At 39.5% G+C, this 23234-nt stretch overlaps 2 protein-coding genes across 2 annotated transcripts in view; one reads left to right on the forward strand and one right to left on the reverse strand.

Moving 5' to 3' along the window:
* aven (apoptosis, caspase activation inhibitor) overlaps positions 1–19712 on the reverse strand; it is a 58078-nt gene extending 38366 nt beyond the window's left edge. Inside the window, exons 1-2 of the mRNA XM_036147252.1 lie at positions 19472–19712; positions 15381–15552 (exon numbers count right to left, since the gene is read on the reverse strand). Coding sequence (XP_036003145.1) covers positions 15381–15552; positions 19472–19669 — 370 coding nt within the window. The 5' untranslated portion in view covers positions 19670–19712. The remainder of the gene's footprint in view (positions 1–15380; positions 15553–19471) is intronic.
* On the forward strand, positions 1419–22436 carry chrm5b (cholinergic receptor, muscarinic 5b). The gene is made up of 2 exons (XM_036147251.1): positions 1419–1899; positions 20572–22436. Exon 2 carries the CDS (start codon positions 20644–20646, stop codon positions 22162–22164), a length of 1521 nt encoding a protein of 506 aa, XP_036003144.1. The 5' UTR covers positions 1419–1899; positions 20572–20643; the 3' UTR covers positions 22165–22436.
* Positions 22437–23234: the final 798 nt, after the last annotated feature.

The following is a 23234-nucleotide window of genomic DNA, read 5'->3' on the forward strand; positions in this document are numbered from 1 at the left end:
CATGGATGTGCAGCCGACAAATCTGCGGCAACTGTGTGATGCCATCATGTCAATATGGACCAAACTCCCTGAGGAATGCTTCCAGCACCTTGTTGAATCTATGCCACGAAGAATTGAGGCAGTTCTGAAGGCAAAAGGGGGTCCAACCCGTTACTAGCATGGGGTACCTAATAAAGTGGCCGGTGAGTGTATATCAATGATACAAAAAAAAAAAAAAGGATCAATAAAAAGTTCAATAGAATAACAGTTTTCCTTCCTTATGCATTCTAGCCATGTAGATCAATATTACAGTCGTTACATCCTCCCAACCAATCACAACGCAGACCCAGGAACTAAGCTCCGCCCCTTTCAAAGAGTTCAGAAGAGCAGGCGTTCTTTTTTTTTCTTTTTAAAAAACTTGCAGTTTTGGTAAAAATTTGGTTGAATAAACGGTTGAGTTTGATTTCAATGTTTGTGTGTTCTTAATCTAAAAGTAGGTCGCTAAGAAACAGCATAAAACGGCCAGGGCTGCTCTTAAAATATTTGCTTTAGATTTGTTGATAATTATCAATATCAATCAATAAGATTTCTATTTCATCAATATGCTTTTTTTATATATTGTCCAGCCCTAGTTTATCTTTAATACAATAGTATACATTTGAACAAACACTCAGATTTAAATCGGTAGACTTATCAAGAAGGTATCAGGGAAAATGTAATGTTGCAGCACACCATTCTTTATGTGCAGAAGGGGCCTTGATTACCTCAAAATTGTTGGGTAATAGTTTTAAATAATTTAATATGTGATATAATTTTTGTCCAATAAAACAGTCAAATTTGTCTGGAGGCGCAAGGAAGCAGACCTTGACTTTAAGGAGGGGACATTTTTTTTTTTGCTTTTTATGAGAACATAAAAGTCTGCTGCAATGTCACTGCATCCACAGAGATTCAGATGTTCCTGAAAAGCACGACAGACACCCACATCAGCTCCTCCTCCTCCAGCTCCTCCCTCCTCCGTTTCATCCTACTCCTCCACCTCCTCCATCTCCTCTTTTCGCGTGTTGCTCGGGGCTCTGAAGCAGCATGAGAGGGCCATCTCTACAAGGGAATTTCATGTAATAGCGGCTCGTGAATCGGCATCCGAGCGGCTTTTTTTTTTTTTTTTCTCAGCGGGAGCAGTGAGGAAGAGGTTGCAAACAAAGGTGACAAAAAGGGATTCATCCTGCGCAGCCTTGAGGATTAACACTTTATTTACACTTTCTTTCCATCTGGAGTTGCTGAAACTTTACAGAAACCAAGACAGTCTGCCTCTTTTGTGTAGAGTCTTGAAAATAGAGAGCCAGAGAGGTCATTGTCAGTGAACTGTGCTTACTGCTCCCAAGAACCAGAAGCACTTCTTGGTAATTCACGCTTTTTTTTTTTTTTTTTTTAAAGGAAAAAAAAGGTCTGAGCAGAAGCTTCAGAGCTTCTCAGCTGGTTTTGTCACGCAGCCACCTAACAGCTGTTGCTTCTGCCACCTCGTCTTAGGGAGGGGGGGAAGCTACAGGATGCAGCACTCATACGTTCCTGACAAACTTGTTTGCAGAAAAGTGCCCCGTTCTTAGCAACTGATGAGGATGAGAGATGGCGTGGCGACCTACCTGTATTTGACAAGTGTGTTTTTCACCTCGTTGGAGAGAAGAGCGCAGAGGGAAAAAGTCTACAAGAGGGAACAGGGGAGGGGAGAGCCAGCCGGGAAAGGTGCGAGCCAAACGCTTAGAGGGGAGAAAGAAATGACTCGCAGAGCGGTGAGAAGAGACTGAGTGATCGCTGGCAGACAAAAGAAGAAGGGAGGACCAAATCATTTCTAAAATAATCACACGGATTTGGTCATACGCTCTTTTAGTTCTGGAGCGTTGCGTTTCATCGGAGCCGACAAGGGTAAGTCCGTTTGAAGTGGCTGAAAATGGCAGGAAATTAAACAGTCAATACAGGAGCAGCGTCTAACGAGCGTGTTTACTACTCCGTGATTTCACATTGCTAATTCCAACACGGTTCTTTTTTGCTTGTTTTTGCTGAATTATAAATGCAGTTAAAGTTGCCATTAGGGTACGTCAACTGTCGTTAGAGCTTTCATTGAGCTGGAGTTAAAATCTGCATTTTCTTTATGCATCAAAGGGTTATGTAATCAAACGTGAACTTGCTCAAAGTGCTGAATAATATGGATAAAATTAGTTTAAGATAATTCAAGGATATTAAAATTAACCCAAGGATAAGGAGCAGTAAAACTGCTTATTCGATGTACACTGAAAGCACAACATGTTTAAAACTCCAAATTAGACTTTGAAAAGAGGTAGTACAAAAAAAATCTGGTCACTGTGATATTTGAGATTTGGCTTTCCAGGGCTAATTCAAAAAAATAAAAAATTGCAATTTAAAATATGACAAATAATCATGTTACATGTCTGTTTTCAAAAACCATCAGCAACATCTGATTATTTTACTAAGATTTACAGCTCACATAACACTAGATTATAATATTAAAGAGGCAACATTCCTGATTCAACATATCAGGGAAAATTCCCTTCAGCTCATAGAAACGGTTGAAAATATCACAAAATATCTACTCCATTAATTTTATTAAAGCTTTATAAATAGGGTTTGCTGCCCAATACATGTTTTTTTGTTTGGAAAAATATGTTGTATGCTCTTTAATAGAGAAATGACTTTCGAAGACAGATCATCTACATAGATTGTATTAAAAGGCAGGTCTCTTTAACCTTTATTTGATTTTTAATTCATTTAATTTAGGCATTTATAATGCAATACAAATGTCATCTCATGACACTTTACACAAACAAACCGATCCGCCTTAAACATAGAAAGATATCAAACCTTAGAGACAGATTTGCCTTCAATTACATGCATTCCAATTCGATCCTAATTTTAATAACATAGTCCAGTTCAGTTTATTATGCCTTGGTAAAGGATTTTCCATCAAAGGAAGACCAGCTGACTAACTTGAGTTGTTTGCAGCAATCCCCTTTAATACCAAGCATGTGGAAACAGTGGAGAGGAACAACTCACTTTTTCCAGGAAATCGGCAGCAAACTCAAGAAAGGGTACATTGTTGTATTGCAATTACACCCAAAGAAATTAGGAGTTCTTGGTTTAAAATGCATTTTTTTTTTTAAACTAGAAACTAAATTGATGCCCCGATCAACCAGGTCATAGTAAAAGAAAAAAAAAAAAAAGAAAAAATCTGAATCCAATTTTTGTCCAAAAGCAAATTTAGTTAATTTTTATTAAGCAATTTTAATTAAAATTTTCAAGTTAGTAAGATACTATATATAATCAACGATTCATTAGTATGCAACAGCAGAAGATCAAACATTTACTCACTTCCACTTTGTACAATTTAGTGATACAGCTTTTTTCTGCTTTATTAACTCAAAAAAAAAAAACAGTCTGAAGGTAAGAATCCCAGGTAGGATTAGATTGTTTTCTGGTTTCCACAGAGATGACTGAAGGGGAAAATGATCAACACATTTTTAAACAATTGCATGGGTTGTTCAGTGGGACGTTCTACATGTCACTAATCCAGCTGCAGTTTTTGTTAGAAAACCGTCATCTTTTGTGGGATTCAGCCTAATCAGCACTTGTGGTGACACAGAAAAAAAACACCTGCGATGCTTCACCTCCTATTTTTTGCCAACCTGAGAGTGCACGACTGCCATCATTCCTCTGCTTCGAGTCCAACCTGTCCAATCTGCGCAGATAATCAAGTATCCTTAACCCCACTGGAAAATCTTAATTAACAACATGATTGGGCATATTAATCTCAGTTAGGAAATCGTCCTCGAGTTTGTCAATCCAGTTGGCCAAATCACTGAAGCCATAATGTGATTTCCTTTTGTTTCATTATGATTGAGCCTTGATAGGTGCCCATTAACGGCCTCGGTAAACTACGGCTGCGGGGGAGGAGGATTGATCCTTGCGTTAATGTGTACAGATGGATTACCACTTTAGGATGAAAATAACTGGGCAGCAATTTCCCGTAGTCTTACAGACTCATAATATCAGGATTGCACCATGTGTGCGACAGCACAATCAACCCCCAGCATCGCAGGAACCCTGATGAACAACAAACAGGACCTTTTTTTTTTTTAAACTGCAGCAACCCAAAATTAATTTCCCCAGGCTTTCACCGGGTGATGAAAATCTTTCCGCCCAAACATGGTTTGAAAAAGTGATGAAATTTTTCATCAAGCGTTTATCCTTGAAAAGTGACCTAAGATTGAGATTGAAAAAAAAACGTCCAAAGCCTTCAATCACTGTGAATCTCAGCAGTGAGGGAAACGATAGCTTAATAAATTCCAACCAGAGATGTTTTAACGCACACTGATGATACATAAAAGCATCCCATATGGCCATAAAACAGATATGTACATGGCCTTTGATTTGTTTACATGATTTCCATGTCAGGCATCATTTTCCATAATGCCACACAGTAAAATGCAGTTTCTGATAGTGGTTTTAGATAAAGACAGGAACTATAATGTAAATCCGAAGCATCAACTATACAAACAAAATATTCCTAATTTAATCACATTTTGTTAATATAGATGACCTCCGTCCGTCCGTCCGTTGTCTTCCGCTTATCCGGGGTCGGGTCGCGGGGGTAGCAGCTTCAGTAGGGAGGCCCAGACGTCCCTCTCCCCAGCCACTTGGGCCAGCTCCTCAGGAGGAATCCCAAGGCGTTCCCAGGCCAGCCGGGAGACATAGTCCCTCCAGCGTGTCCTGGGTCTTCCCCTGGGTCTCCTCCCGGTGGGACGTGCCCGGAACACCTCTCCAGGGAGGCGTCCAGGAGGCATCCTGACCAGATGCCCGAGCCACCTCAACTGGCTCCTCTCGACGTGGAGGAGCAGCGGCTCTACTCTGAGTCCTCCCCGGATGACTGAGCTCCTCACCCTATCTCTAAGGGAGAGCCCAGACACACTACGGAGAAAACTCATTTCAGCCGCTTGTATCCGGGATCTCGTTCTTTCGGTCACGACCCAAAGCTCGTGACCATAGATGAGGGTAGGAACGTAGATCGACCGGTAAATCGAGAGCTTCGCCTTTTGGCTCAGCTCTCTCTTCACCACAACGGATCGGTACAGCGCCCGCTTCACAGCAGACGCTGCACCAATCCGCCTGTCGATCTCCCGCTCCATCTTCCCCTCATTCGTGAACAAGACCCCAAGATACTTGAACTCCTCCACTAGGGGCAGGACATCCTCCCCAACCCGGAGAAGGCACTCTACCCTTTTCCGGTTCAAGACCATGGTCTCGGATTTGGAGGCACTGATTTTCATCCCGGCCGCTTCGCACTCGGCTGCGAACCGCTCCAGTGAGTGCTGTAGATCACGCCCTGATGAAGCCAATAGGACCACGTCATCCGCGAATAGCAGGGACGCAATCCTAAGGCCACCAAAGCGGATCCCCTCAACACCTTGGCTGCGCCTAGAAATTCTGTCCATAAAAGTTATGAACAGAATCGGTGACAAAGGGCAGCCTTGGCGGAGTCCAACTCTCACCGGAAACGAGTCCGACTTACTGCCGGCAATGCGGACCAGACTCTGACACCGGTCGTACAGAGACCTGACAGCCCTTATTAAAGGGTCCGGTACTCCATACTCCCAGAGTACCCCCCACAGGATCCCCCGGGGGACACGGTCGAATGCCTTCTCCAGATCCACAAAGCACATGTAGACTGGTTGGGCAAACTCCCATGCCCCCTCAAGAATCCTGCTGAGGGTGTAGAGCTGGTCCAGTGTTCCACGGCCAGGACGAAAACCACACTGCTCTTCCTGAATCCGAGATTCGACTATCCGACGGACCCTCCTTTCCAGAACCCCTGAATAGACCTTACCAGGGAGGCTTAAGAGTGTGATTCCTCTGTAGTTGGAACACACCCTCCGGTCCCCCTTTTTAAATAGGGGGACCACCACCCCAGTCTGCCAATCCAGGCAGACTCATAGATGACCTTAATGAGTTAAAACCCACTGTGCATTGATTTAGAGGATATATACGTAAATGACAAGGAAATAGTATAGTTGAACACATCTAGAGACTGAATTCTGCCCTTCCTGTATGGAAAAAAGGCAGAATTTGAAAGAAATGTTTCCTTAGAAAATGTAAATTTGTACAGAATTATTATAGAAAATGTCAATAAATGTCTTCTTGATTGATTAAGCAACATTTCAAGAGGTCATAGTTACAACTAAAAATACAGAGCACCTACCACGTTCTAATAAAAAAAAATCTGATTAGTAGATTAGGTCAGAGTGACTCTAGTCATTACTGACTATGTTTGAGTAATCTGGGTTAAAATCAGGAGTTTCTTAGAACAAAGATCTCAAAAACAACCAAATCTTCCACACCAGTTTAAGACTGGCCATCTGAGAGTCTGACACACAGACAGAACTTAAATTCTTTAGAAAACCTGAAAAAGTGTCACAAAATGTAAAACTAGGCTAATTCAAACCATTATTTTAATGCTTATTTATTATGTTTGCTAACCAATGGACTGATCAACGTTCTCATTTGGGCTGGATTATTGTCCTGCAGAATAACTTGAGTGTGTTTGAGATTAAACATTTAGTTCAGATCTTTTGAATTGAGGTTGTGAAATTTTACTATCAGTGATGGTTCTCTAATCTGTAGTGTCATTGTTTGAAAATATAAATACATTTCTGGAGTGGTGGAAGCTAAGAACTAGCTCGTTAACTTTGGCTATTTAAAAAGCATAGGGTGTAATTTTTAGCCACTAAGGGTGCTATAACTAACTTCCAGGTTTAGCGTCCCTTAAGGCCACTGGCAACACTGCATTGTCACAATATTAAACAGTCTCCCTCCGTGTTTTGGAATCTGATAGCAGACCAGTTTGTACCAGCAGACTGAGAAGTCATGGAGTTACTTGTAAAGACAAGGCCACATTTACCCCTCTTTAATTTAAATCCTACATCACAGAAGCAAAAATATGTCTGATCAGGTAAGTGTCATATCTGTTTTGTTGCCTAGCAACAACTTTTAGCCTGGTAGCTTAGCATTTAGATCCTACAAAACTGAAAATATATAGACTCTGACATATTCTTTATACAAAAGAATATGTCAGACCTCTTCAAGTTACATAGGCGAGTTTTTAAGAAGGGCAGCCCGCATGGAGTATCCATACACACCAAGTGGCGTGTGTAGACCTGGAAAATCCTTTAATATATCTTAAATTAAGCTTATACTTCGGTCAAAAGCTACACGGTGCTGTTTTAGACCAAAAATGTTCATATCAGCAGGATAAGACCACTACATTGGCAGATAAATAGTCTACATTTTCACAAGATTATGATTGGTTCTGTTTTTTTTTTTCAGCTAAACAACATCTGTGTTTCTATGTGGAGTAACCTTGGCTGAGCCTTGAGGTTGTAGTAATCCACCAAATCTGCTGTGACTTCTCATTCCTCTCCAGCTCTGCCAAGAATGGAGTAAACGTTTGGACTCCACATCAGGCTGTACCTTCTGCAACAGCATGATAGTATGATAGTATCAGAGCATTATAACAAACATCAGTAAATTCGAAAAATATTAAACGCATTTTCTATGTACGGTTTACGGATATGAATCTCCTTTTTTATATCACTGGTGCCCTGAAGCAGCCCATTAAAAAAAAAAAGGTAGGGTGCTTAAACAACAGTATCTGTACTTGTGGGGTGTTGAGCTTTGACGTGCTGTCAGAGCCATACATTTCCCTAAAAAGCGACACTTAATCATCACTTTTTTTGTTATCAATCACCATAAATATCACAGAATAGGATGATAAAACTTTACATTCATATCGCCCCCTCGTAAGAGGTCCATCCACATAAATGTACAGATGTTGCCCAACTGAAAAAAAACTGCACCATATAAACAAAGGAAATTGTATTCTATTAATATCCACTAACATATTGTTGTATACGACGGACATCAACAGTTTGAGATGCTTTGAACTGCTAAAGTCGGCTTTTAGCTTCTACCACTCCAGAAAAATGTTTTCCTTTACTACAAAGGTAATATGACATTGTTCTACAATAGATATGCAAACTATTATGAGAAATAACGTCACAGAACTTCACAAAAAATAAATAAATAAATTTAAAAAAATCAGAGAAGAACCTTTTAGGCTCTCACACTGAGACAACATTTTCCTTCAGGATTTTGTGTTAGAGGGAACAGAATTCATGGTTTAAATTACAGCAAAAGGCTGCAAAGCTGTCCCATACAATCATGCTACCGTCACCATGTTTTGACTGTAGGGAGTCAGGGTGCTTGCCAATGCATTTCAGCGTGATGGACTGTTAAATTAGTATGACACAGGTGTTTGAGAGCAACATAGAAAAGTCAGTAAAGCTCTTGAACGTGCATCAGTGCAGCTATAAACCTCCCGAACGACATTAAAGCTAGCGCTAGCTGCTGGTACCTGTCAAACAGCCCTCTTCAAGATGCAGTATGCAACGCTGTACTGTGGGAATGTATCCAGAGAAGCAACGGAACAACACACCAGACCACGCACAGGTGTGTCGCGCCTACTTCATGTTGTCTGACAGGTTCTATTCAAGGGATTTCTCACTTCCACAGGTCAGGCAGTAATCAGACCAAAATGTGACCAGTAAAACTGACCCAAAGAGTTTTAATCAGTCTATTTATGATTTAAACAACGGGGGTGGTTATATTGTAAATTTGGGGTTAGAGTGGTTTGGATATCATTGTTTTAAAACTAATTAGGGCTACACAGTATATCGCAAATATATGGTCACTGCAATATTGCGTATCGCAGTATGCATGTCGCAAAGAATTGCTTGAAGTGCAATAAGTGTTGGCTCATTGTGTAAACGCCCTACATTCAGGCTCTCGGTGCCCCTAATATGTTTGGTGATATTATTTGTTTGATGCAACATAAACGTTTGCGAAGGTAAGGAGGTGGTACAGTTGATAAGGAACTACAGCTAAATTGTTGCATTGCCAAAACATTACGAGTCGGAAAAAGGCAACCTTTTCATTAAAACCCTGTGTTTGAGATGGAAATGATGAAGGTTTTTTAGTAGCTGGATAAACAACTCATCATCTCTGGTCTAGGTTTATCGTATTTATCGCAACCATGCCTAATATAATTGCATATCGCAACTTTTCCTAAAATCGCGCAGCCTTAAAACTAAATTTACTCCTTATCTTTATAATAGCCAAATTTGTTTGATGATCAGAAACATTTATTTTTGAAAAATAAAAAATAAAAAAAAAATAAGGCAAAAACATAAGTAATTTTTAAACGTGGCACATTTTTCACTATACTGTCTTTGTTTTTCACTGCTTTGTAATTCTAATAAGAATTTCTAGGGGAAAAAATGTTGATTGCTGTAAAAATAAATACATAAAAACTGTTTGAGTAATAAAAAAAAGACAAAAAAAAAGAAGAAAAGCAACTGAAAATGTTTTATCTATATGATCAGAATCTACACATATTGTCATATAAATTAAAAAATACATAATCTACTACAAAATCTACAACTGGAAAGCCAGTCAAGAGTTTTATCGGCCTGATCAGGAGTTATAATCTCATCTTTCCTGTAAGTCGAATGGCCAAAACACAATCAGATGAAATAGGGGGAAACATAAAATATGCATGGAGGTAAAAATATACAAATACATTTGGTTATAAATGGAATGCTGGCATTTTTAGGGTGATTTACCTCCATAAGGCTTTAAAATAAACTAAAAGTATGACAGGATGAAATGGGAAAACATGGTGACCAAATCGGGGTACAAAAGGGCAAATTGACCCGCAGCACCTACTGCAGCGACATTTTCTTCTTCTAATAGATTTGGTTTACAGCATTTATAAACATCACTGGACAGTAAACCTTCCTACCCAATTATAAATAAGCTGGTTAAGGCCAGAATGTAGTCATTCATTACTAACTGAAGCGAGAACACTGTCGAGTAGAGATGGAGACTCTAGTTTAAGACCCCAACCTTAGTCTCACTCCAGTGGGAAAAATAAACGACTTCAGACTCAACTTAGACTGCAGGGCCCGCATTCATAAAGAATCCTAGAATAAACGTAGTTCTTAGTGACGTGATTTTAGGAAGAATCTTAGAATTTCTTAGATTCAAAGATTTTTCTTAGAAATTTACCTCAGTAAGGTTGTTTAACCAAGAGTTAAGGTTATTCACAAAGTATCAGTCCTTAAGTGAGCTCCTAAAGTGAAAAAAATCTTTGGAGTAGTGAGGAGGAATTTTAGTGAGCCTAGGAGCGTCTTAAACTGGGAAGATGGTGGAAACATCCGAATAAAAGTTTTTATGCATGTCAGTCACACTCTTCATACATATAAATAAAAAAAAATAAAAAAAGAGACACTTCAAACTCATCTGCATATATACAACTTAAATTTTGGCATTTGTTCTTAATGAAGGCATTATATATATATATATATATATATATATATATATATATATATATATATATATATATATATATATATATATATTTATTCCTGGATATGCTATTTCTGCATATCCAGGAATACCATATGACTACATTTTAGCCCAACCCTGCTAGTTTGCATTAATAATGTCTTTAAGAACAAGCAGGAAGCGGTAACACAGATATGTTATCAAATATTTAAATATTCACCGACTGCAAAACTCCAGTATGGAAAACAAAAGCACCATACAGGTATGCAGTAGAGCCATGAAAAGAAGAAACTACTACTAAAAGTCCAATTTATTTAGTTATCAAATAAATAAAACATTACTTCCAGAATAATAAACTTGGGAGAAATTGCTCCTAGAAATGTGAGTTAGGATTAAGCGTGAGTCAGCAAGCACAATTTAAAGCTGTCATAATAACCATAATGTCTATAGCTCCCGTTTCTGAAGTCTGGCATTCTGCTTTGCAACAAAAGACAAAATATTGCATTTACTTGATTAAAATGCTGCAGAACCTTCCTATAAGGGAAGTCACTTCTAACGCCTCCGCCACCGCAGTAAGTGAAGCTCTGCTTTCAACCTTTCTGCCCTTAGATTTTTTAAAATTCACAAGCCTTATGAGATACATTACAAAACGATGAGAACCACTGCTGCAGGCCATTCTTCTCCTGGAAGACATAAAATCTCCAAATACTTCTGTTACACCATTACATTTTGCCATCATAACGTATATCTGTCTCTATAGGGCAAAAAGCAGCATGATGAGAATTAATCTATAGGAGCTTCAGACAACAGAGGAAAGTATATTCTTTGTAAATTCCTGATTTTTTTTTTTTTTTGGCCAAATAAAAATAAAACACAACAACTTGTGAACGCATTACCGCCTACGCACAATTATGTCTCCTCTAGAGAGCAGTAGCCTCTTGTTGTATACGGCATGACTAATCTGACAATGCAGGCAAAACAGATGCAGGCAAGGAAGATGAGTCAAAAAAAACTTTAAAAGAGCATCTTTACATTTACACTACAACAAAACAAAGGAAGATACCACGATACTACAACTTTTTGATATATAAACAGTTACGATAAAAAGATAGTCCACTTGGGTTCACTTCTAGGGATCCACATAGTGGTATCATCTGGTCTTTAAAGTTATTTGAATTAACCTACAAAGAAAACAGATCCCACCATATCATGGTAAGAGACCCGAAAACAGAACTTAAATGGAGAGGCAGTGTGTTGAAAAGTATACCCTTGCTAAAGTTCAAAAGATTTTTTCAAAAGCGGAAACAATTGACTGATATTAAAAAAATTCTGACATTATGATGCTAAGAGACAAATAGCTAAAAGGGCTACTTCTAATTATCCAGGTCTGTATAATTTTGGAAAAGTTAAAGATTTCCATTTGTAGAAAGCAAATAATCTACAAAAACATTGTAGTGTGAATTCGATCTTCATATTTAGTGCGAAGCCACCAGCTCAGCATGATGGTGGAGGAGTTAGGATTTGTTTTATTTTGCAGCTAAGGGACACGGGCCCCTTGCCATCCCCAAGTAAACCAGACTATACTGTAACCCAAAATATTCAAGGGTCAAAATATACATCTGTTTGACAGCCGAACTTGGCTCAGAGTGTAACGGCCTAGTCAAAGGCCAGACATCAACCTAATTAAAATAATGTGGGAGTGGGGGGATTAAGAACGCTGCACATAAACAAAACTCGAAGAATTTACACAACATTGTAAAGACGGGTGGAACAAAATTTCCTTTTAAACTTGGCTGATCCTTGGCGGATCAGCCAATCAGCACCTTCAAAGACATATTCGGTGGATAAATATCAAGCAAACTATTAATTCGATTTATAACGTCTATATTTTATGAAAATATTCTTAAAACCATAACAAAAAGATCAAACCCACATTGACAGGTAGGTTAAAGCTTGGACCGATCTGATCCGATGTCAGAACCTGAGCTGGAGCCACTGATTTATCAACCAATCTGGGGTCTCGTTTATAAAACACTACACAGGATCTGTATTAAAAGTTTGCGTACACCCAAAAGCTGAATATGGCGTAACCCCATTAAAAACATAAATGAAAAAAATCTTGATTTATAAAACCATGAGCAAGCATACCGGCAAGCAATTTCGCTCTATAGAGCACAGCTCCTCCTGAAGTTCTGCTCTCTACACGACAGATTCAACCATTAATGGTCAATACAAAGCACCTGATGAATGGCCATTTGCCAGCTGATCAATTTTATTTCCTGGTTAACAACAGCAACCATGGAGAAAAGAGAAAAGAAACTATGAAAAAAAAATAATAAAAAAACAATCAAAAAACGTATAGTAAATATGATTTAAAAATTCCTAGAAAGGCGTTATTAAATGTGAAAATCAGACATAAAGCACGTATGATGTCCACATTAAAAGAACGTGTTAAAACGTCCCAGGAGCCTAACCCTGACCCCTGACAGAGGTCAGCAGATTGCTGTTTAAACTGTCACGGCATTGCAATAAAACAACGATGCCAAACTTTTCATGGAGCCATCAAGAACATCAAAGATCCTCCTCTGTGCTTAACAATGGTCATGAGCTACTTTTCGACATATTCATCCACAGCTTTACTCAAAACTCACCGAAACCAAAATAGCTCAATATGTGTTTATTTTAGAGATTTTAAATGGGGCTGCTTACTTCGAGTTACTTCTGTGAAGTAACTCGAGATAAAATGTTTAATTCATATCCAGTTATGTAATCTTTTCATTTCCAGATGCAAATATAAATAGAATCCAACACAGTAAGATCGATGGGATTATAGCCAATTGTTAAACAGTGGTTTATCTAGTAAGAACAGCAGATTGCAGCAATCCCTTGCTGCAAGCAAAGCAGCAAGCTGATAAATAAAACCAGTGGGCGGCACCTGGAATTGTTTCATCATATTTCTTAAAGTTTCTGAAGAGAACCAGCTGACAGAACCGAGATGGGCTGTTTGCTGCAGAGGGAGCAGACTGTTAGCTCAGTACGTCCTCCTTTAAAGATACTTTCATGTTGACAGAGAGAAGCAACACAGCAACACAGCACGATGTGCGCAAAGCAAACAGAGATGTGGAAGTTGTTTCCCTAAATAACACGATCACTTACGAGGAAGAAACGAGGAGCGGCAGCCATTGGCTGCTTGTAGAGTGAGAAAACAGGATGGCTAAATGGATTTAGAAAAAAGGTTGTTTCATTTTATCATTCCAGTCTACTATCTGTTGTGAAAAATCTATTAAAAAAAAAATAGAACAATAGACAATAGAAATAAAGCCATGGTAGACCATCTGAAGGACGTGTGGTGTGCAAATGTAAAAATGTTTAAAACGAAGAAGTGTCTATTTTCAAAACGCTTTTTTACTGACACTAAAAATAAAAATAAAAAAATCTAAAAAGGCTGTTTTTTTTGCAATCCCTAAAAAAAAAGCACCAAGGAGTATATGTTTAATCTTTTATCTCACTGTAAGATTTGACTGAAAAAAGCTGCATAACAAGTCAGCCAGCATTACTAAAAAAGAAATGATTACAGACTTCAAACGGTCTCAAATAAAAACTGGAATATGCTGCAGAGCAAACACAAACAACCGAAGCAAACCAATCACAGCTCCCCGAGGCCCCGCTGGTTTGGATTTCTGAGGAACTTAAATCGTCAGAAGTTCTGTCGGAGATGACACAAACGGTAAAGATCCAGACTGACGGCGAGGAAACGGTTTCAGGCTTCAAACGTCAGAGAAGGTGACAGAGCAGGCGTCGAGCAAAATGAGAAACTCCGAGAGGAAGTGTGAGTGCAGGCAGAGGTTTAAGGTCAGTCCAGGAATAGTGAGGATGCAGGTAAAAAAAAACAATAAATAAAACAAAAGAGGCTGACTACTAAAGCCGATCAGCAGATAATTCAGCAAATTTCTAGAAGATATCTTTCATTTTCACAAACCTATGTCAGATTGGACAGGAGTGAGGGCTACATCACCACTAATCAAATTTCCTGATGATTTTGTATGTTTTCCCACTTAAAAAAACACAAAAATAAATAAATATAAATTTACACTTCTACCTACTCGTGTAATATGTTACATATGATAAGTATTCTTGTACATATAATAAAATGAAATGAAAACCAAGTGTTGTAATATAAAGATTTGTTTTCGTTTAGAGTTGCACTCTTACTGAACTGAGACCCATAGTAAGACAAAAAAAAAATAAAGACTATTGTAAAAAAAATAATTTTTTAGTTACTATTATCACTTATTATTAAAAAAAAATTTAATAAGCAGCACTGGCCCTTTCCCTGGCGCAGGGACACAACGTCAGGCCACGTAAAACACAAAAACCTTCTGCCCTCAGCCAGAAGACCGAAGCTGGATCTTGCATGACAAACACCTAAAAACACCTAAACTACAACACCAAAGTGGATAAAATAAAACACACACACACACATTAAGGTCAAGGAGTGACCAAGCCGGTCATACAGACAATCTGTGGTGTGTGTGCTTAGACACTTCAAGTGGAAACCAAGGAACCTGAAGGATTTAGAGAGTTTCTACAAAAAAAGAGCAAGCAAACTTATAAATTCAGATCAAAATAAAGTAATTATCCCCAACTGTAAGAATGATAATTGTTAGCTTGAGCTCAGGGAGACAGCACTGTAAATGTTTTTCTTGACCCTTTGGAGAAAATATTGAACAAAAATCAACAAGACAGCCAAAATTCAGCATCCACACAGAGCAACTACATTCCTCCAACAAAACAACTAACCAGGACATAGAGAGGAGATTTACCGGGGCACATCTTCACATAATTCAACACAATCAGAAACAACGGCAGCAAACGAATCGGAGCCGTTTGGGAAGAGAGAGTAGGAGCCGAAGCAAACGGGGGTCAGGTCTTACCTGCTGACTCCAGCAGCACGTGGAAGTCCGTTCCTCTCTGAGACGGCATGTCGTCGGCCTCCTGCGCCCGCTCCGTCTCCTCGTAGCGGTCCCAGTTGGACTCCAACTTTCTCCTGGAGAACACCGCCGTCCCGTCATCTTCCTCTTTGGGGTCCTCGGCCTCGTCGTGATGCTGAAGGAAAAAAAAAGCAGAAGTGAGACCGTTTGGAGGAAAAATAACTAATACTGTAATTAAAAACAGGCGTGTGAAACGACAATGCGAAAAAAATCTAACCATTATGTTTTTTATTATTGTCCCTTTGAAACAAACGAGATATTTGCACTGATTGTATTGTTAAACAGCACCAGAGTTCATTTTTATTAGCTAATTACATGACGACAAGTTATGGTTTTAACAGAGGAATTAAGATATTGATCAATTTCTGTTTGCTCAAAACTGATCCAACTTAAATAAAGCATCAGAGTTAAAAAAAATGGTATTAAATAACATTGCTAAAAACTGCCAAAAAAAGAAATAAACCGTGCTTTGACAATTCACTGCATTCACCTTCAATTAATTTGTTAAATTAAAGACATGGGGGGGGGGGGAAATATTTTAATCAACTATAGAATTGAAATTGATGCATGCAAGAGTGAAGCTACGTGCAGAAATAGCGACTGAGTTTCTTCAACTAATTTCATGGAACATAAAATAAATTGTAAAAAAAAAAAAAAAAAAAAAAAAAAAAACAGTCAAGGCAACGATTAATTTAAGGGGAGATCAAAGCTCTCTAATAACTACAGCTGATAATGATGCCAGAGAAGTCACTCCATCATGAATGTTTACTGGAATCTTAAATTCTTTTTACCCCCATCAAGAATGATGAATAAAGTTCCTTTCCTGACCATCTGTGTGGCTGGAAGAGTTTCCATTCATATTTTTTATGCACCTTTTGACATTTCACACTAAAATGAGCTCATGGAAATAGAACAAACCTTTGTAGTTTGAATGTTTGATTTATTTTTTTATTTATTTTTTTCCGTGGGGTATTTTCATCAGTAGAAAAGTGTTCCCACTTCATGATGCTGCCACCGCCGTGTTTCATTGTGGGAAGAGAGTTTCTAGTCGTGTGTATTAGCTCCTAGCTCCTGCTCCCTGACCTTTCATGGGGTCAAGAGTAAGAACTCTATCGTGGATAGGAAATTAGCTTTGGACTGCTGTGCCGAATTCGGACAGCCTTTAACTCCGATGTCATTGTGTGACGGAAACGCACATGGATGATGCGAGTCAAATCCGGGCCTTCAGCCTAGGGCTGGGCGATATGGATTAAAAAATAAATCTCCGATTTTATCATACCAAATCCGATTAATCGATTTTTTCCTCCTTTTTGTTTCATAAAAAGAAATTAAAGAAATTGTTTTAAAACCTTGCTTTTTATGTCAAGCATTTCGTCAGGGAGTTGACCTGAATTCAAAGTGCAACTAGAAACAAGCTGTGAAACATGCTTGTAAAACAAGATGGCAGCCGTGCCATTATAAACAATGAAAATATAACAAAACATTTGCTGCTAGTGGTATTACACATTGATCAAAGAACAGGCTTCACTGCACTTGTGAACTTCAAACTAAGTAAAAAAAAAAGTAAATAAGTAAATGAAGTACCTCGTATTATGGTAAAAAAAAGTTTCCACTTAACAATATTTTGACAATAATTTTGCCTAAACATATATTCAGCATCACATGCTGTTCTCTTCATGGAAACCCAATGAGTGTATTGGCAAAATAAAATCCAGATTTTCCAAAAATGAAATCTTAAAGAATTGTAAATTCGAGTTAATCGATTAGATCGATTTATCGCCCAGCCCTACTTCAGCCTTCCGAAAATGAACCACAAATTGCACGTTCTCTGCTCTCCGGACATTTTCGTTGATTTCTGTGAGGGGGCTGTGGTTATATGTTATGCATTGAAAGGAATGTGGGATACCTTAAGGGTTCTTAGCACCAGTAAGGGACGTTGCAGATTGCTTGGCTAAACTTGCTGCGGGAGGAAGCATACAGGCTCCTTTTCCTACCTCCTTACTGACTGCACTATTCGGACAGCACTTATCATGGCGACTGCTGAAGCACTTCCGCTTTGGCTGAAGAGTCCTTGTTCTATGAGGGTATTCGGATTGACCCTGTGTTTTCTAACACACAAGTAGCCCAAGAGAAGTTAAATTTGGATCTCTTCTACATGTTTGCTTTGTCCCTTACGCAGCCTGCGGCAAACAGCAAACACAACTTTTTGTGCCTTTGTTTGCACAATGGCTCACTTCTGGTCAGCCTTTCACAAAGCCTAGATGTGTGGCTTGCACAACTAATAGCTGTCCTGGCAACAGATTCCCATCTCATCCGCGGCTCTTTTTTTTTGTCGTAAAATTTGTCAAAAACCATACACCCTTTTTTAATCTACTTAAAAATGTTATATTTTGTATCGGTTTATACCAACTGACCCATTAAAAACACATTAGGATTTGTGGTTGAGACAAAATATGAAAACGTGTAGTAATACTCTTGCAAGCTCTCGTACTTATTCCAAAAGTCTGACTTAAGCGGGTCTGATTTAGCACTAAGATGCATTTTGTAAAAGAAATCCATCGATTCCCTGTAATTCAGGATTGTAAGCAATGCCTACCGTCGTAATATAAATGGCACGACCTACTGTTGTGTCAGCGGTGGACTCGTTAAATTTGCCTTAGTCATGGCTCTTCCTGTTGATCTGCAGACATTTTTCAGGAAAGATTCTCTGGAGCCCCCTCCCCTCATCCATGTCATCAAAGACCACATGGCAGGGGTGGATGCAGCAGGAAGATTTTTATGATTGCAATCAAGGAGCCCCTATGTAACATAGCTTAGTTCTATAATTGCAATCAAGGAGCCCCTATTGTTTCTTCCCTAATGCTGCCAGGAGCATCATATGACTGAACATCCTGGCAGAAATTAAGAGTACCGTAATATGAAAGTGATTAGAATCTAAGCCTCGGTGGTGCGTGTTTATTTGGAACTGTCTGCGTTTACAGCGCTGCACCTGGACCACCATCTAAACCCGTGGTGGCTCCGGTCTCCAGGAGACGGTGTCCTGCATGTTTTAGATGCGCCCCTGCTCCAGCACAGCTGAATTACCTGCTCAACGTGTCATTAACTCCTCCAGAAGCCCCACGTCATGACAAATTCTTTTGATGCAGGTGTGCAGGGCCAGGATCACCGACCTTTTAGAAGTTGAGAGCTACTTCATTGGTACCGTGTCATACGAAGAGCTACCTGTACTGACCTTTGAATTACAAGAGTCAGACCAAAAAAGTTAAAAATCTGAATTTTTGAAGATGTTATGCTTCCTATCCAGAAAGATAGTGTGTGGAGCTCCAACAATGACCTTAACGACGCCCCGTTACTAAGGGGTGGACCTGTTTCGGTTCAATTTGCATGTTATCTAAGCCATTACAAGGCCTTTCTTTGACAGTACTATAAAGCTTGGAACTCCTCACTACTCCAGACTTTTTTAATTGAGAAAGCTTTCTGGATAGGAAGCAAAACGTCTTCAAACTTCAGAAAAAAAGTCCAGTTGTTTTTATTTATTTATTTTTTATTTTTTTTTGGAATGACCATGACCTGGATGACTGGGAATTTTCACCAGCATATCAAGAGTCAGAGCTCACCTTAACTCTGTGTAATATAAACATGTTTTTAATGCATTTATAATTTTATAATTCATAATAATCTATTCAAGTATGTATTAAAAAGGAAGAGCAACTAAACTAAATAACATTTTAGATGCAGCTCTTTTTTTTTTTTTTTTTTTTTTTTTATAAACAGGCTTGAGGGCCCCATATGTGATACCCGCGGGCACCGTGTTGGTGACCCCTGGGCCAGGGGAACATGCAGGACATCCCATCCCGAGGAGTTGCCCACGCCTGGTCTTACCTCCGATTTAAAGCGTGCTCTGGTTGAGCCGAATTGAAAAGAGTCGAGTTTATGACCTAAAAATGTTGTCCAGGGTCGAGCTTGTTCGCTCACAGACACAAAGCAGGAAAAGTTTCTATATTTTTAATGAAGTTTGGTACGGCGGATCTCACCCGCCGAGGGAAGTCTGCAGCCGCTGCATGGTAGCCTCCACCGCGTCCGCGTCCCCGGTGGTCGCGTTTGCCTCTGCCGCGGTGGTGGCTTCCTCTCCCCCGGCCTCTGTGCTCTCCGCCACGCCCGTCGCTGTCGTGTCCACCCCGGCCGCCTCTCCTCCAGCCGCCTCCCCTGCCTCGGTTGTCGCTGCCTTCCATTACAGTTGTGTACAATTTGGGACGGACACTTTAGTAGGTGGCACCGCTTGGTACCACCTCAAATGGTGTCCCGTAAATATTAATATATGGTTCTGGTTGAGTGAATCTACTTATTTTTTTATTATTATTATTATTTTTAGAGTTAAATACTGACAGTATTATTGTATGTTAGATAATAAATATATAACGAAAAAAAAATTAAAATAAAAACAAACAAACCAGTTTTTTTACGATGTAAAATTAGTTTGTCTAGCAGCAACTATAGCTGACCTGCGATGCTTTGCAAACATAATATTTCTCACATGAAAATAGTTGCATAAAAAGCATTGCACTAATGACTGTGTCGCATAATCTACCAGTCAAAGGTCAAAGATAATATTTTAAATGCACCCTGACAATAATTTAGTTTGGATCTTGGAATATCCAAGAAAAACTGGCTTGTTGATTGGAGCGTTGTGTGTGAATAATGAGAAGATCATATAATTAAAATGGAGCCATCATCTTCAACACAGTCTAAAACGGTCTGATTAAATATCTCTGTGTGATTTTATTAATTCATTTTTATTTAAATTATTTCGTTTTTTACCCATTGTAGCACTGCATTTAAGTGAGTCTTGTGTTGTTGTTCTGTATAAGCAGGTCTCCCATGTAAATGAGAACTCTTTGTCAATGAGACTACCTGTATAAAGATTTAATAATAATAATGATAATAATAATAATAATAATAATAATAATAATAACAGCAACAACAACAATAATGACGTATTAATGGGAAGTTTTTTTTATTTCGAGGTATCAGATACAACATACATGAAACAACTGGTGATCTAATAAATGCATGTGGTTTTTGTTTAATAATGTCTATATTTTATCTCAACATTGTTGTTTTTGTTTTATTTTAGGTAACCAGCTCGTCTTAATGGGGTCACAAAGAGGTGACTGACAACTATAAGAAAATCTATTAACGAAGGACAATGGATCTCCAAAACAGCACTTTTGGCAATACGTCACACGCTCACAGCCTTTGGGAGGTCATAACCATCGCTTCAGTGTCAGCCATCGTCAGCCTTATAACTATAGTTGGAAACGTATTGGTGCTGCTGTCGTTCAAAGTAAACAGCCAGCTGAAGACGGTAAACAACTACTACCTGCTCAGTCTGGCCTTCGCAGACCTCATCATAGGAGTCCTGTCCATGAACTTATACACCACGTACATATTGATGGGCTACTGGTCGTTGGGGAACATCGCATGCGATCTCTGGCTGGCAGTGGATTATGTGGCCAGCAATGCTTCAGTCATGAACTTGCTTGTGATCAGCTTTGACAGATACTTTTCCATCACAAGGCCGCTGACTTATAGGGCAAAGCGGACTCCGAAGAGAGCCGCCATTATGATCGGCATGGCTTGGCTGGTGTCTTTTGTCCTTTGGGCACCACCCATTCTTTGCTGGCAGTACTTTGTGGGAGAGAGAAAAGTTCCCCTCGACCAGTGCCAGATCCAGTTTTTAACCGAGCCCGTGATCACATTTGGGACGGCAATCGCTGCTTTCTACATCCCCGTCTCGGTTATGACCATCCTCTACTGCAGAATCTACAAGGAGACGCAAAGACGGACAAAGGACCTCGCAGAGCTTCAAGGGCTCACAACGGGGAACGTGCCAGAAGGGACTAAACCACAGAAAACAATCATCCGTTCTTGCTTTCATTTCCCCAGGGAAAGAAGAGACCAGAGTCAGGCCTCCTGGTCCTCTTCAAATCAAAGTAATGTTACTAAAATGACCACCAGGTCAGACGAAGCATGGGCAAAAGCAGATCAGATTACGTCTTTTAACAGCTACACGTCATCAGAGGAGGAGGAGCATCACGTTTCAATAGAAACCCCACAAGGATCGTTCAGAGAACAGCAGGTTGGACAAACTAACAAGAACGGGGAGGTTCTGGATTTTACCGAGGAGGAGTATTGTTCCACTCCACAGAAGAAGAACCATAAAAGCTTGATCTCTTACAAGTTCAAACACAGCTCAAAGAGTCAAAACGACAATCCAGAAAGTCCAAAGCCGTGCCCTCCAGAGCCCGAGCGGCCGGCCAAAAAGGCCTCCACCTCTTCATCCTCCACCACCTCAAAGCCCATAGACTCCGCTCTGAAGAACCAGATCACCAAGAGGAAAAGGATGGTGCTTGTGAAGGAGAAGAAGGCAGCCCAGACCCTCAGTGCCATCCTGCTGGCCTTCATCCTCACATGGACGCCGTACAACATCATGGTCCTCATCTCCACCTTCTGCGTTGACTGCATCCCTCTGTCCCTCTGGCACTTGGGCTACTGGCTGTGCTACGTGAACAGCACCATCAACCCCATGTGCTACGCTCTTTGCAACAAGACCTTCCAGAAGACCTTCCGCATGCTTCTGCTCTGCCAGTGGAGGAGGAGGAGGCGGGGCAAGGACAAGCTGTGCTGGAGCGCCCAGAATCCAAACGTCAACAGTAAAATGAACTGACGCGGTGGTTAGCGGTTCTTTAGCCGCACGGCGTCTGTCGATGTTTGCCGGTGTTCATCAGCAGCGTGATGTGCTGCAGGTGGTTTTTGTATTTAATAAATGTTGGTAGAAAATGAGCAGGGGTCAAAACGACTGAAAGGAAAGGTTACTCAGCATCCTCCACACACAAAGATGTGTAAAAAAAAAAAAAAAGATCTTTTAAAGCAATAGTGTAATCTCACATTGGTAATTTTAGAAAAATTCAACCTTTTATTTAAGTGCATTCGTTTTTAGTGGGTAAAAAAAAAATCCTGTGTCAGCATAAATATCAAAAATCATGTTTTAGTGTTGATATTGGGATTCCCCAATATCAAAGCTTTCTAAAATCCCTGTTTCTCAACAATGCGGTACTCAGTATTCTCCTGTAACGTTTCACAGGTATGTGAACAAAGTGGACAAACTGAAGGACCTAGACAGTCAGGATTTAGGGCTGGGGGCTGATATGGCCATGGAACAAGGTTGATTTTTGTGTCCCGTGAACCATTTCTATGCCATGTGTGCTTTTGGATGATTCTCCTGCTAGTAGGCCATTTACAGTTTTCCAATAGAGACCACAGATTTTATTTCATTTCTTATTTAATTCTGGTATTTTAAAGAATTTAAGACACCATGCCCTCTAACAAACGTTGCCCAGTGCCTTTGAAACGCGACATCACAGGCAATTGATAGAAGTGCCAATAAGTATTAGCACATGAGATTTTGTCCATATATATATTTTATTTATTTATATTTCTTCGACTTTTTGTTTGCGTTTAAAAAAAACCTCAATAAATGTACTCAAAATGAAGTCTGGATTTTCTAAATTTTTAATTGTGAGAGTATACTACTGCAATAAATGACGCATTTATTTTAAGGCTTTTTTTACACATCTTCTCCAAACAGGCCTTTAGATGGCGATTGTTATGGAGTCATATTTTTTTCTACGATTATTCTAGATGAACATACTTCTGGTTTTCAGACTCAAAATGCAGCGGCTATATGTAAAAGAGCCTTTTACCTCTGCTTGAAACCGATGGCGCCAGATGACGACC

Source organism: Fundulus heteroclitus, chromosome 15, assembly GCF_011125445.2.
Source record: "Fundulus heteroclitus isolate FHET01 chromosome 15, MU-UCD_Fhet_4.1, whole genome shotgun sequence".
Taxonomy (NCBI): Eukaryota; Metazoa; Chordata; class Actinopteri; order Cyprinodontiformes; family Fundulidae; genus Fundulus; species Fundulus heteroclitus.

What these genes read in the sequence shown, in the direction of transcription:
- chrm5b (XM_036147251.1), top strand. Translation starts at nt 20,644, where the DNA reads ATGGATCTCCAAAACAGCACTTTTGGCAATACGTCACACGCTCACAGC.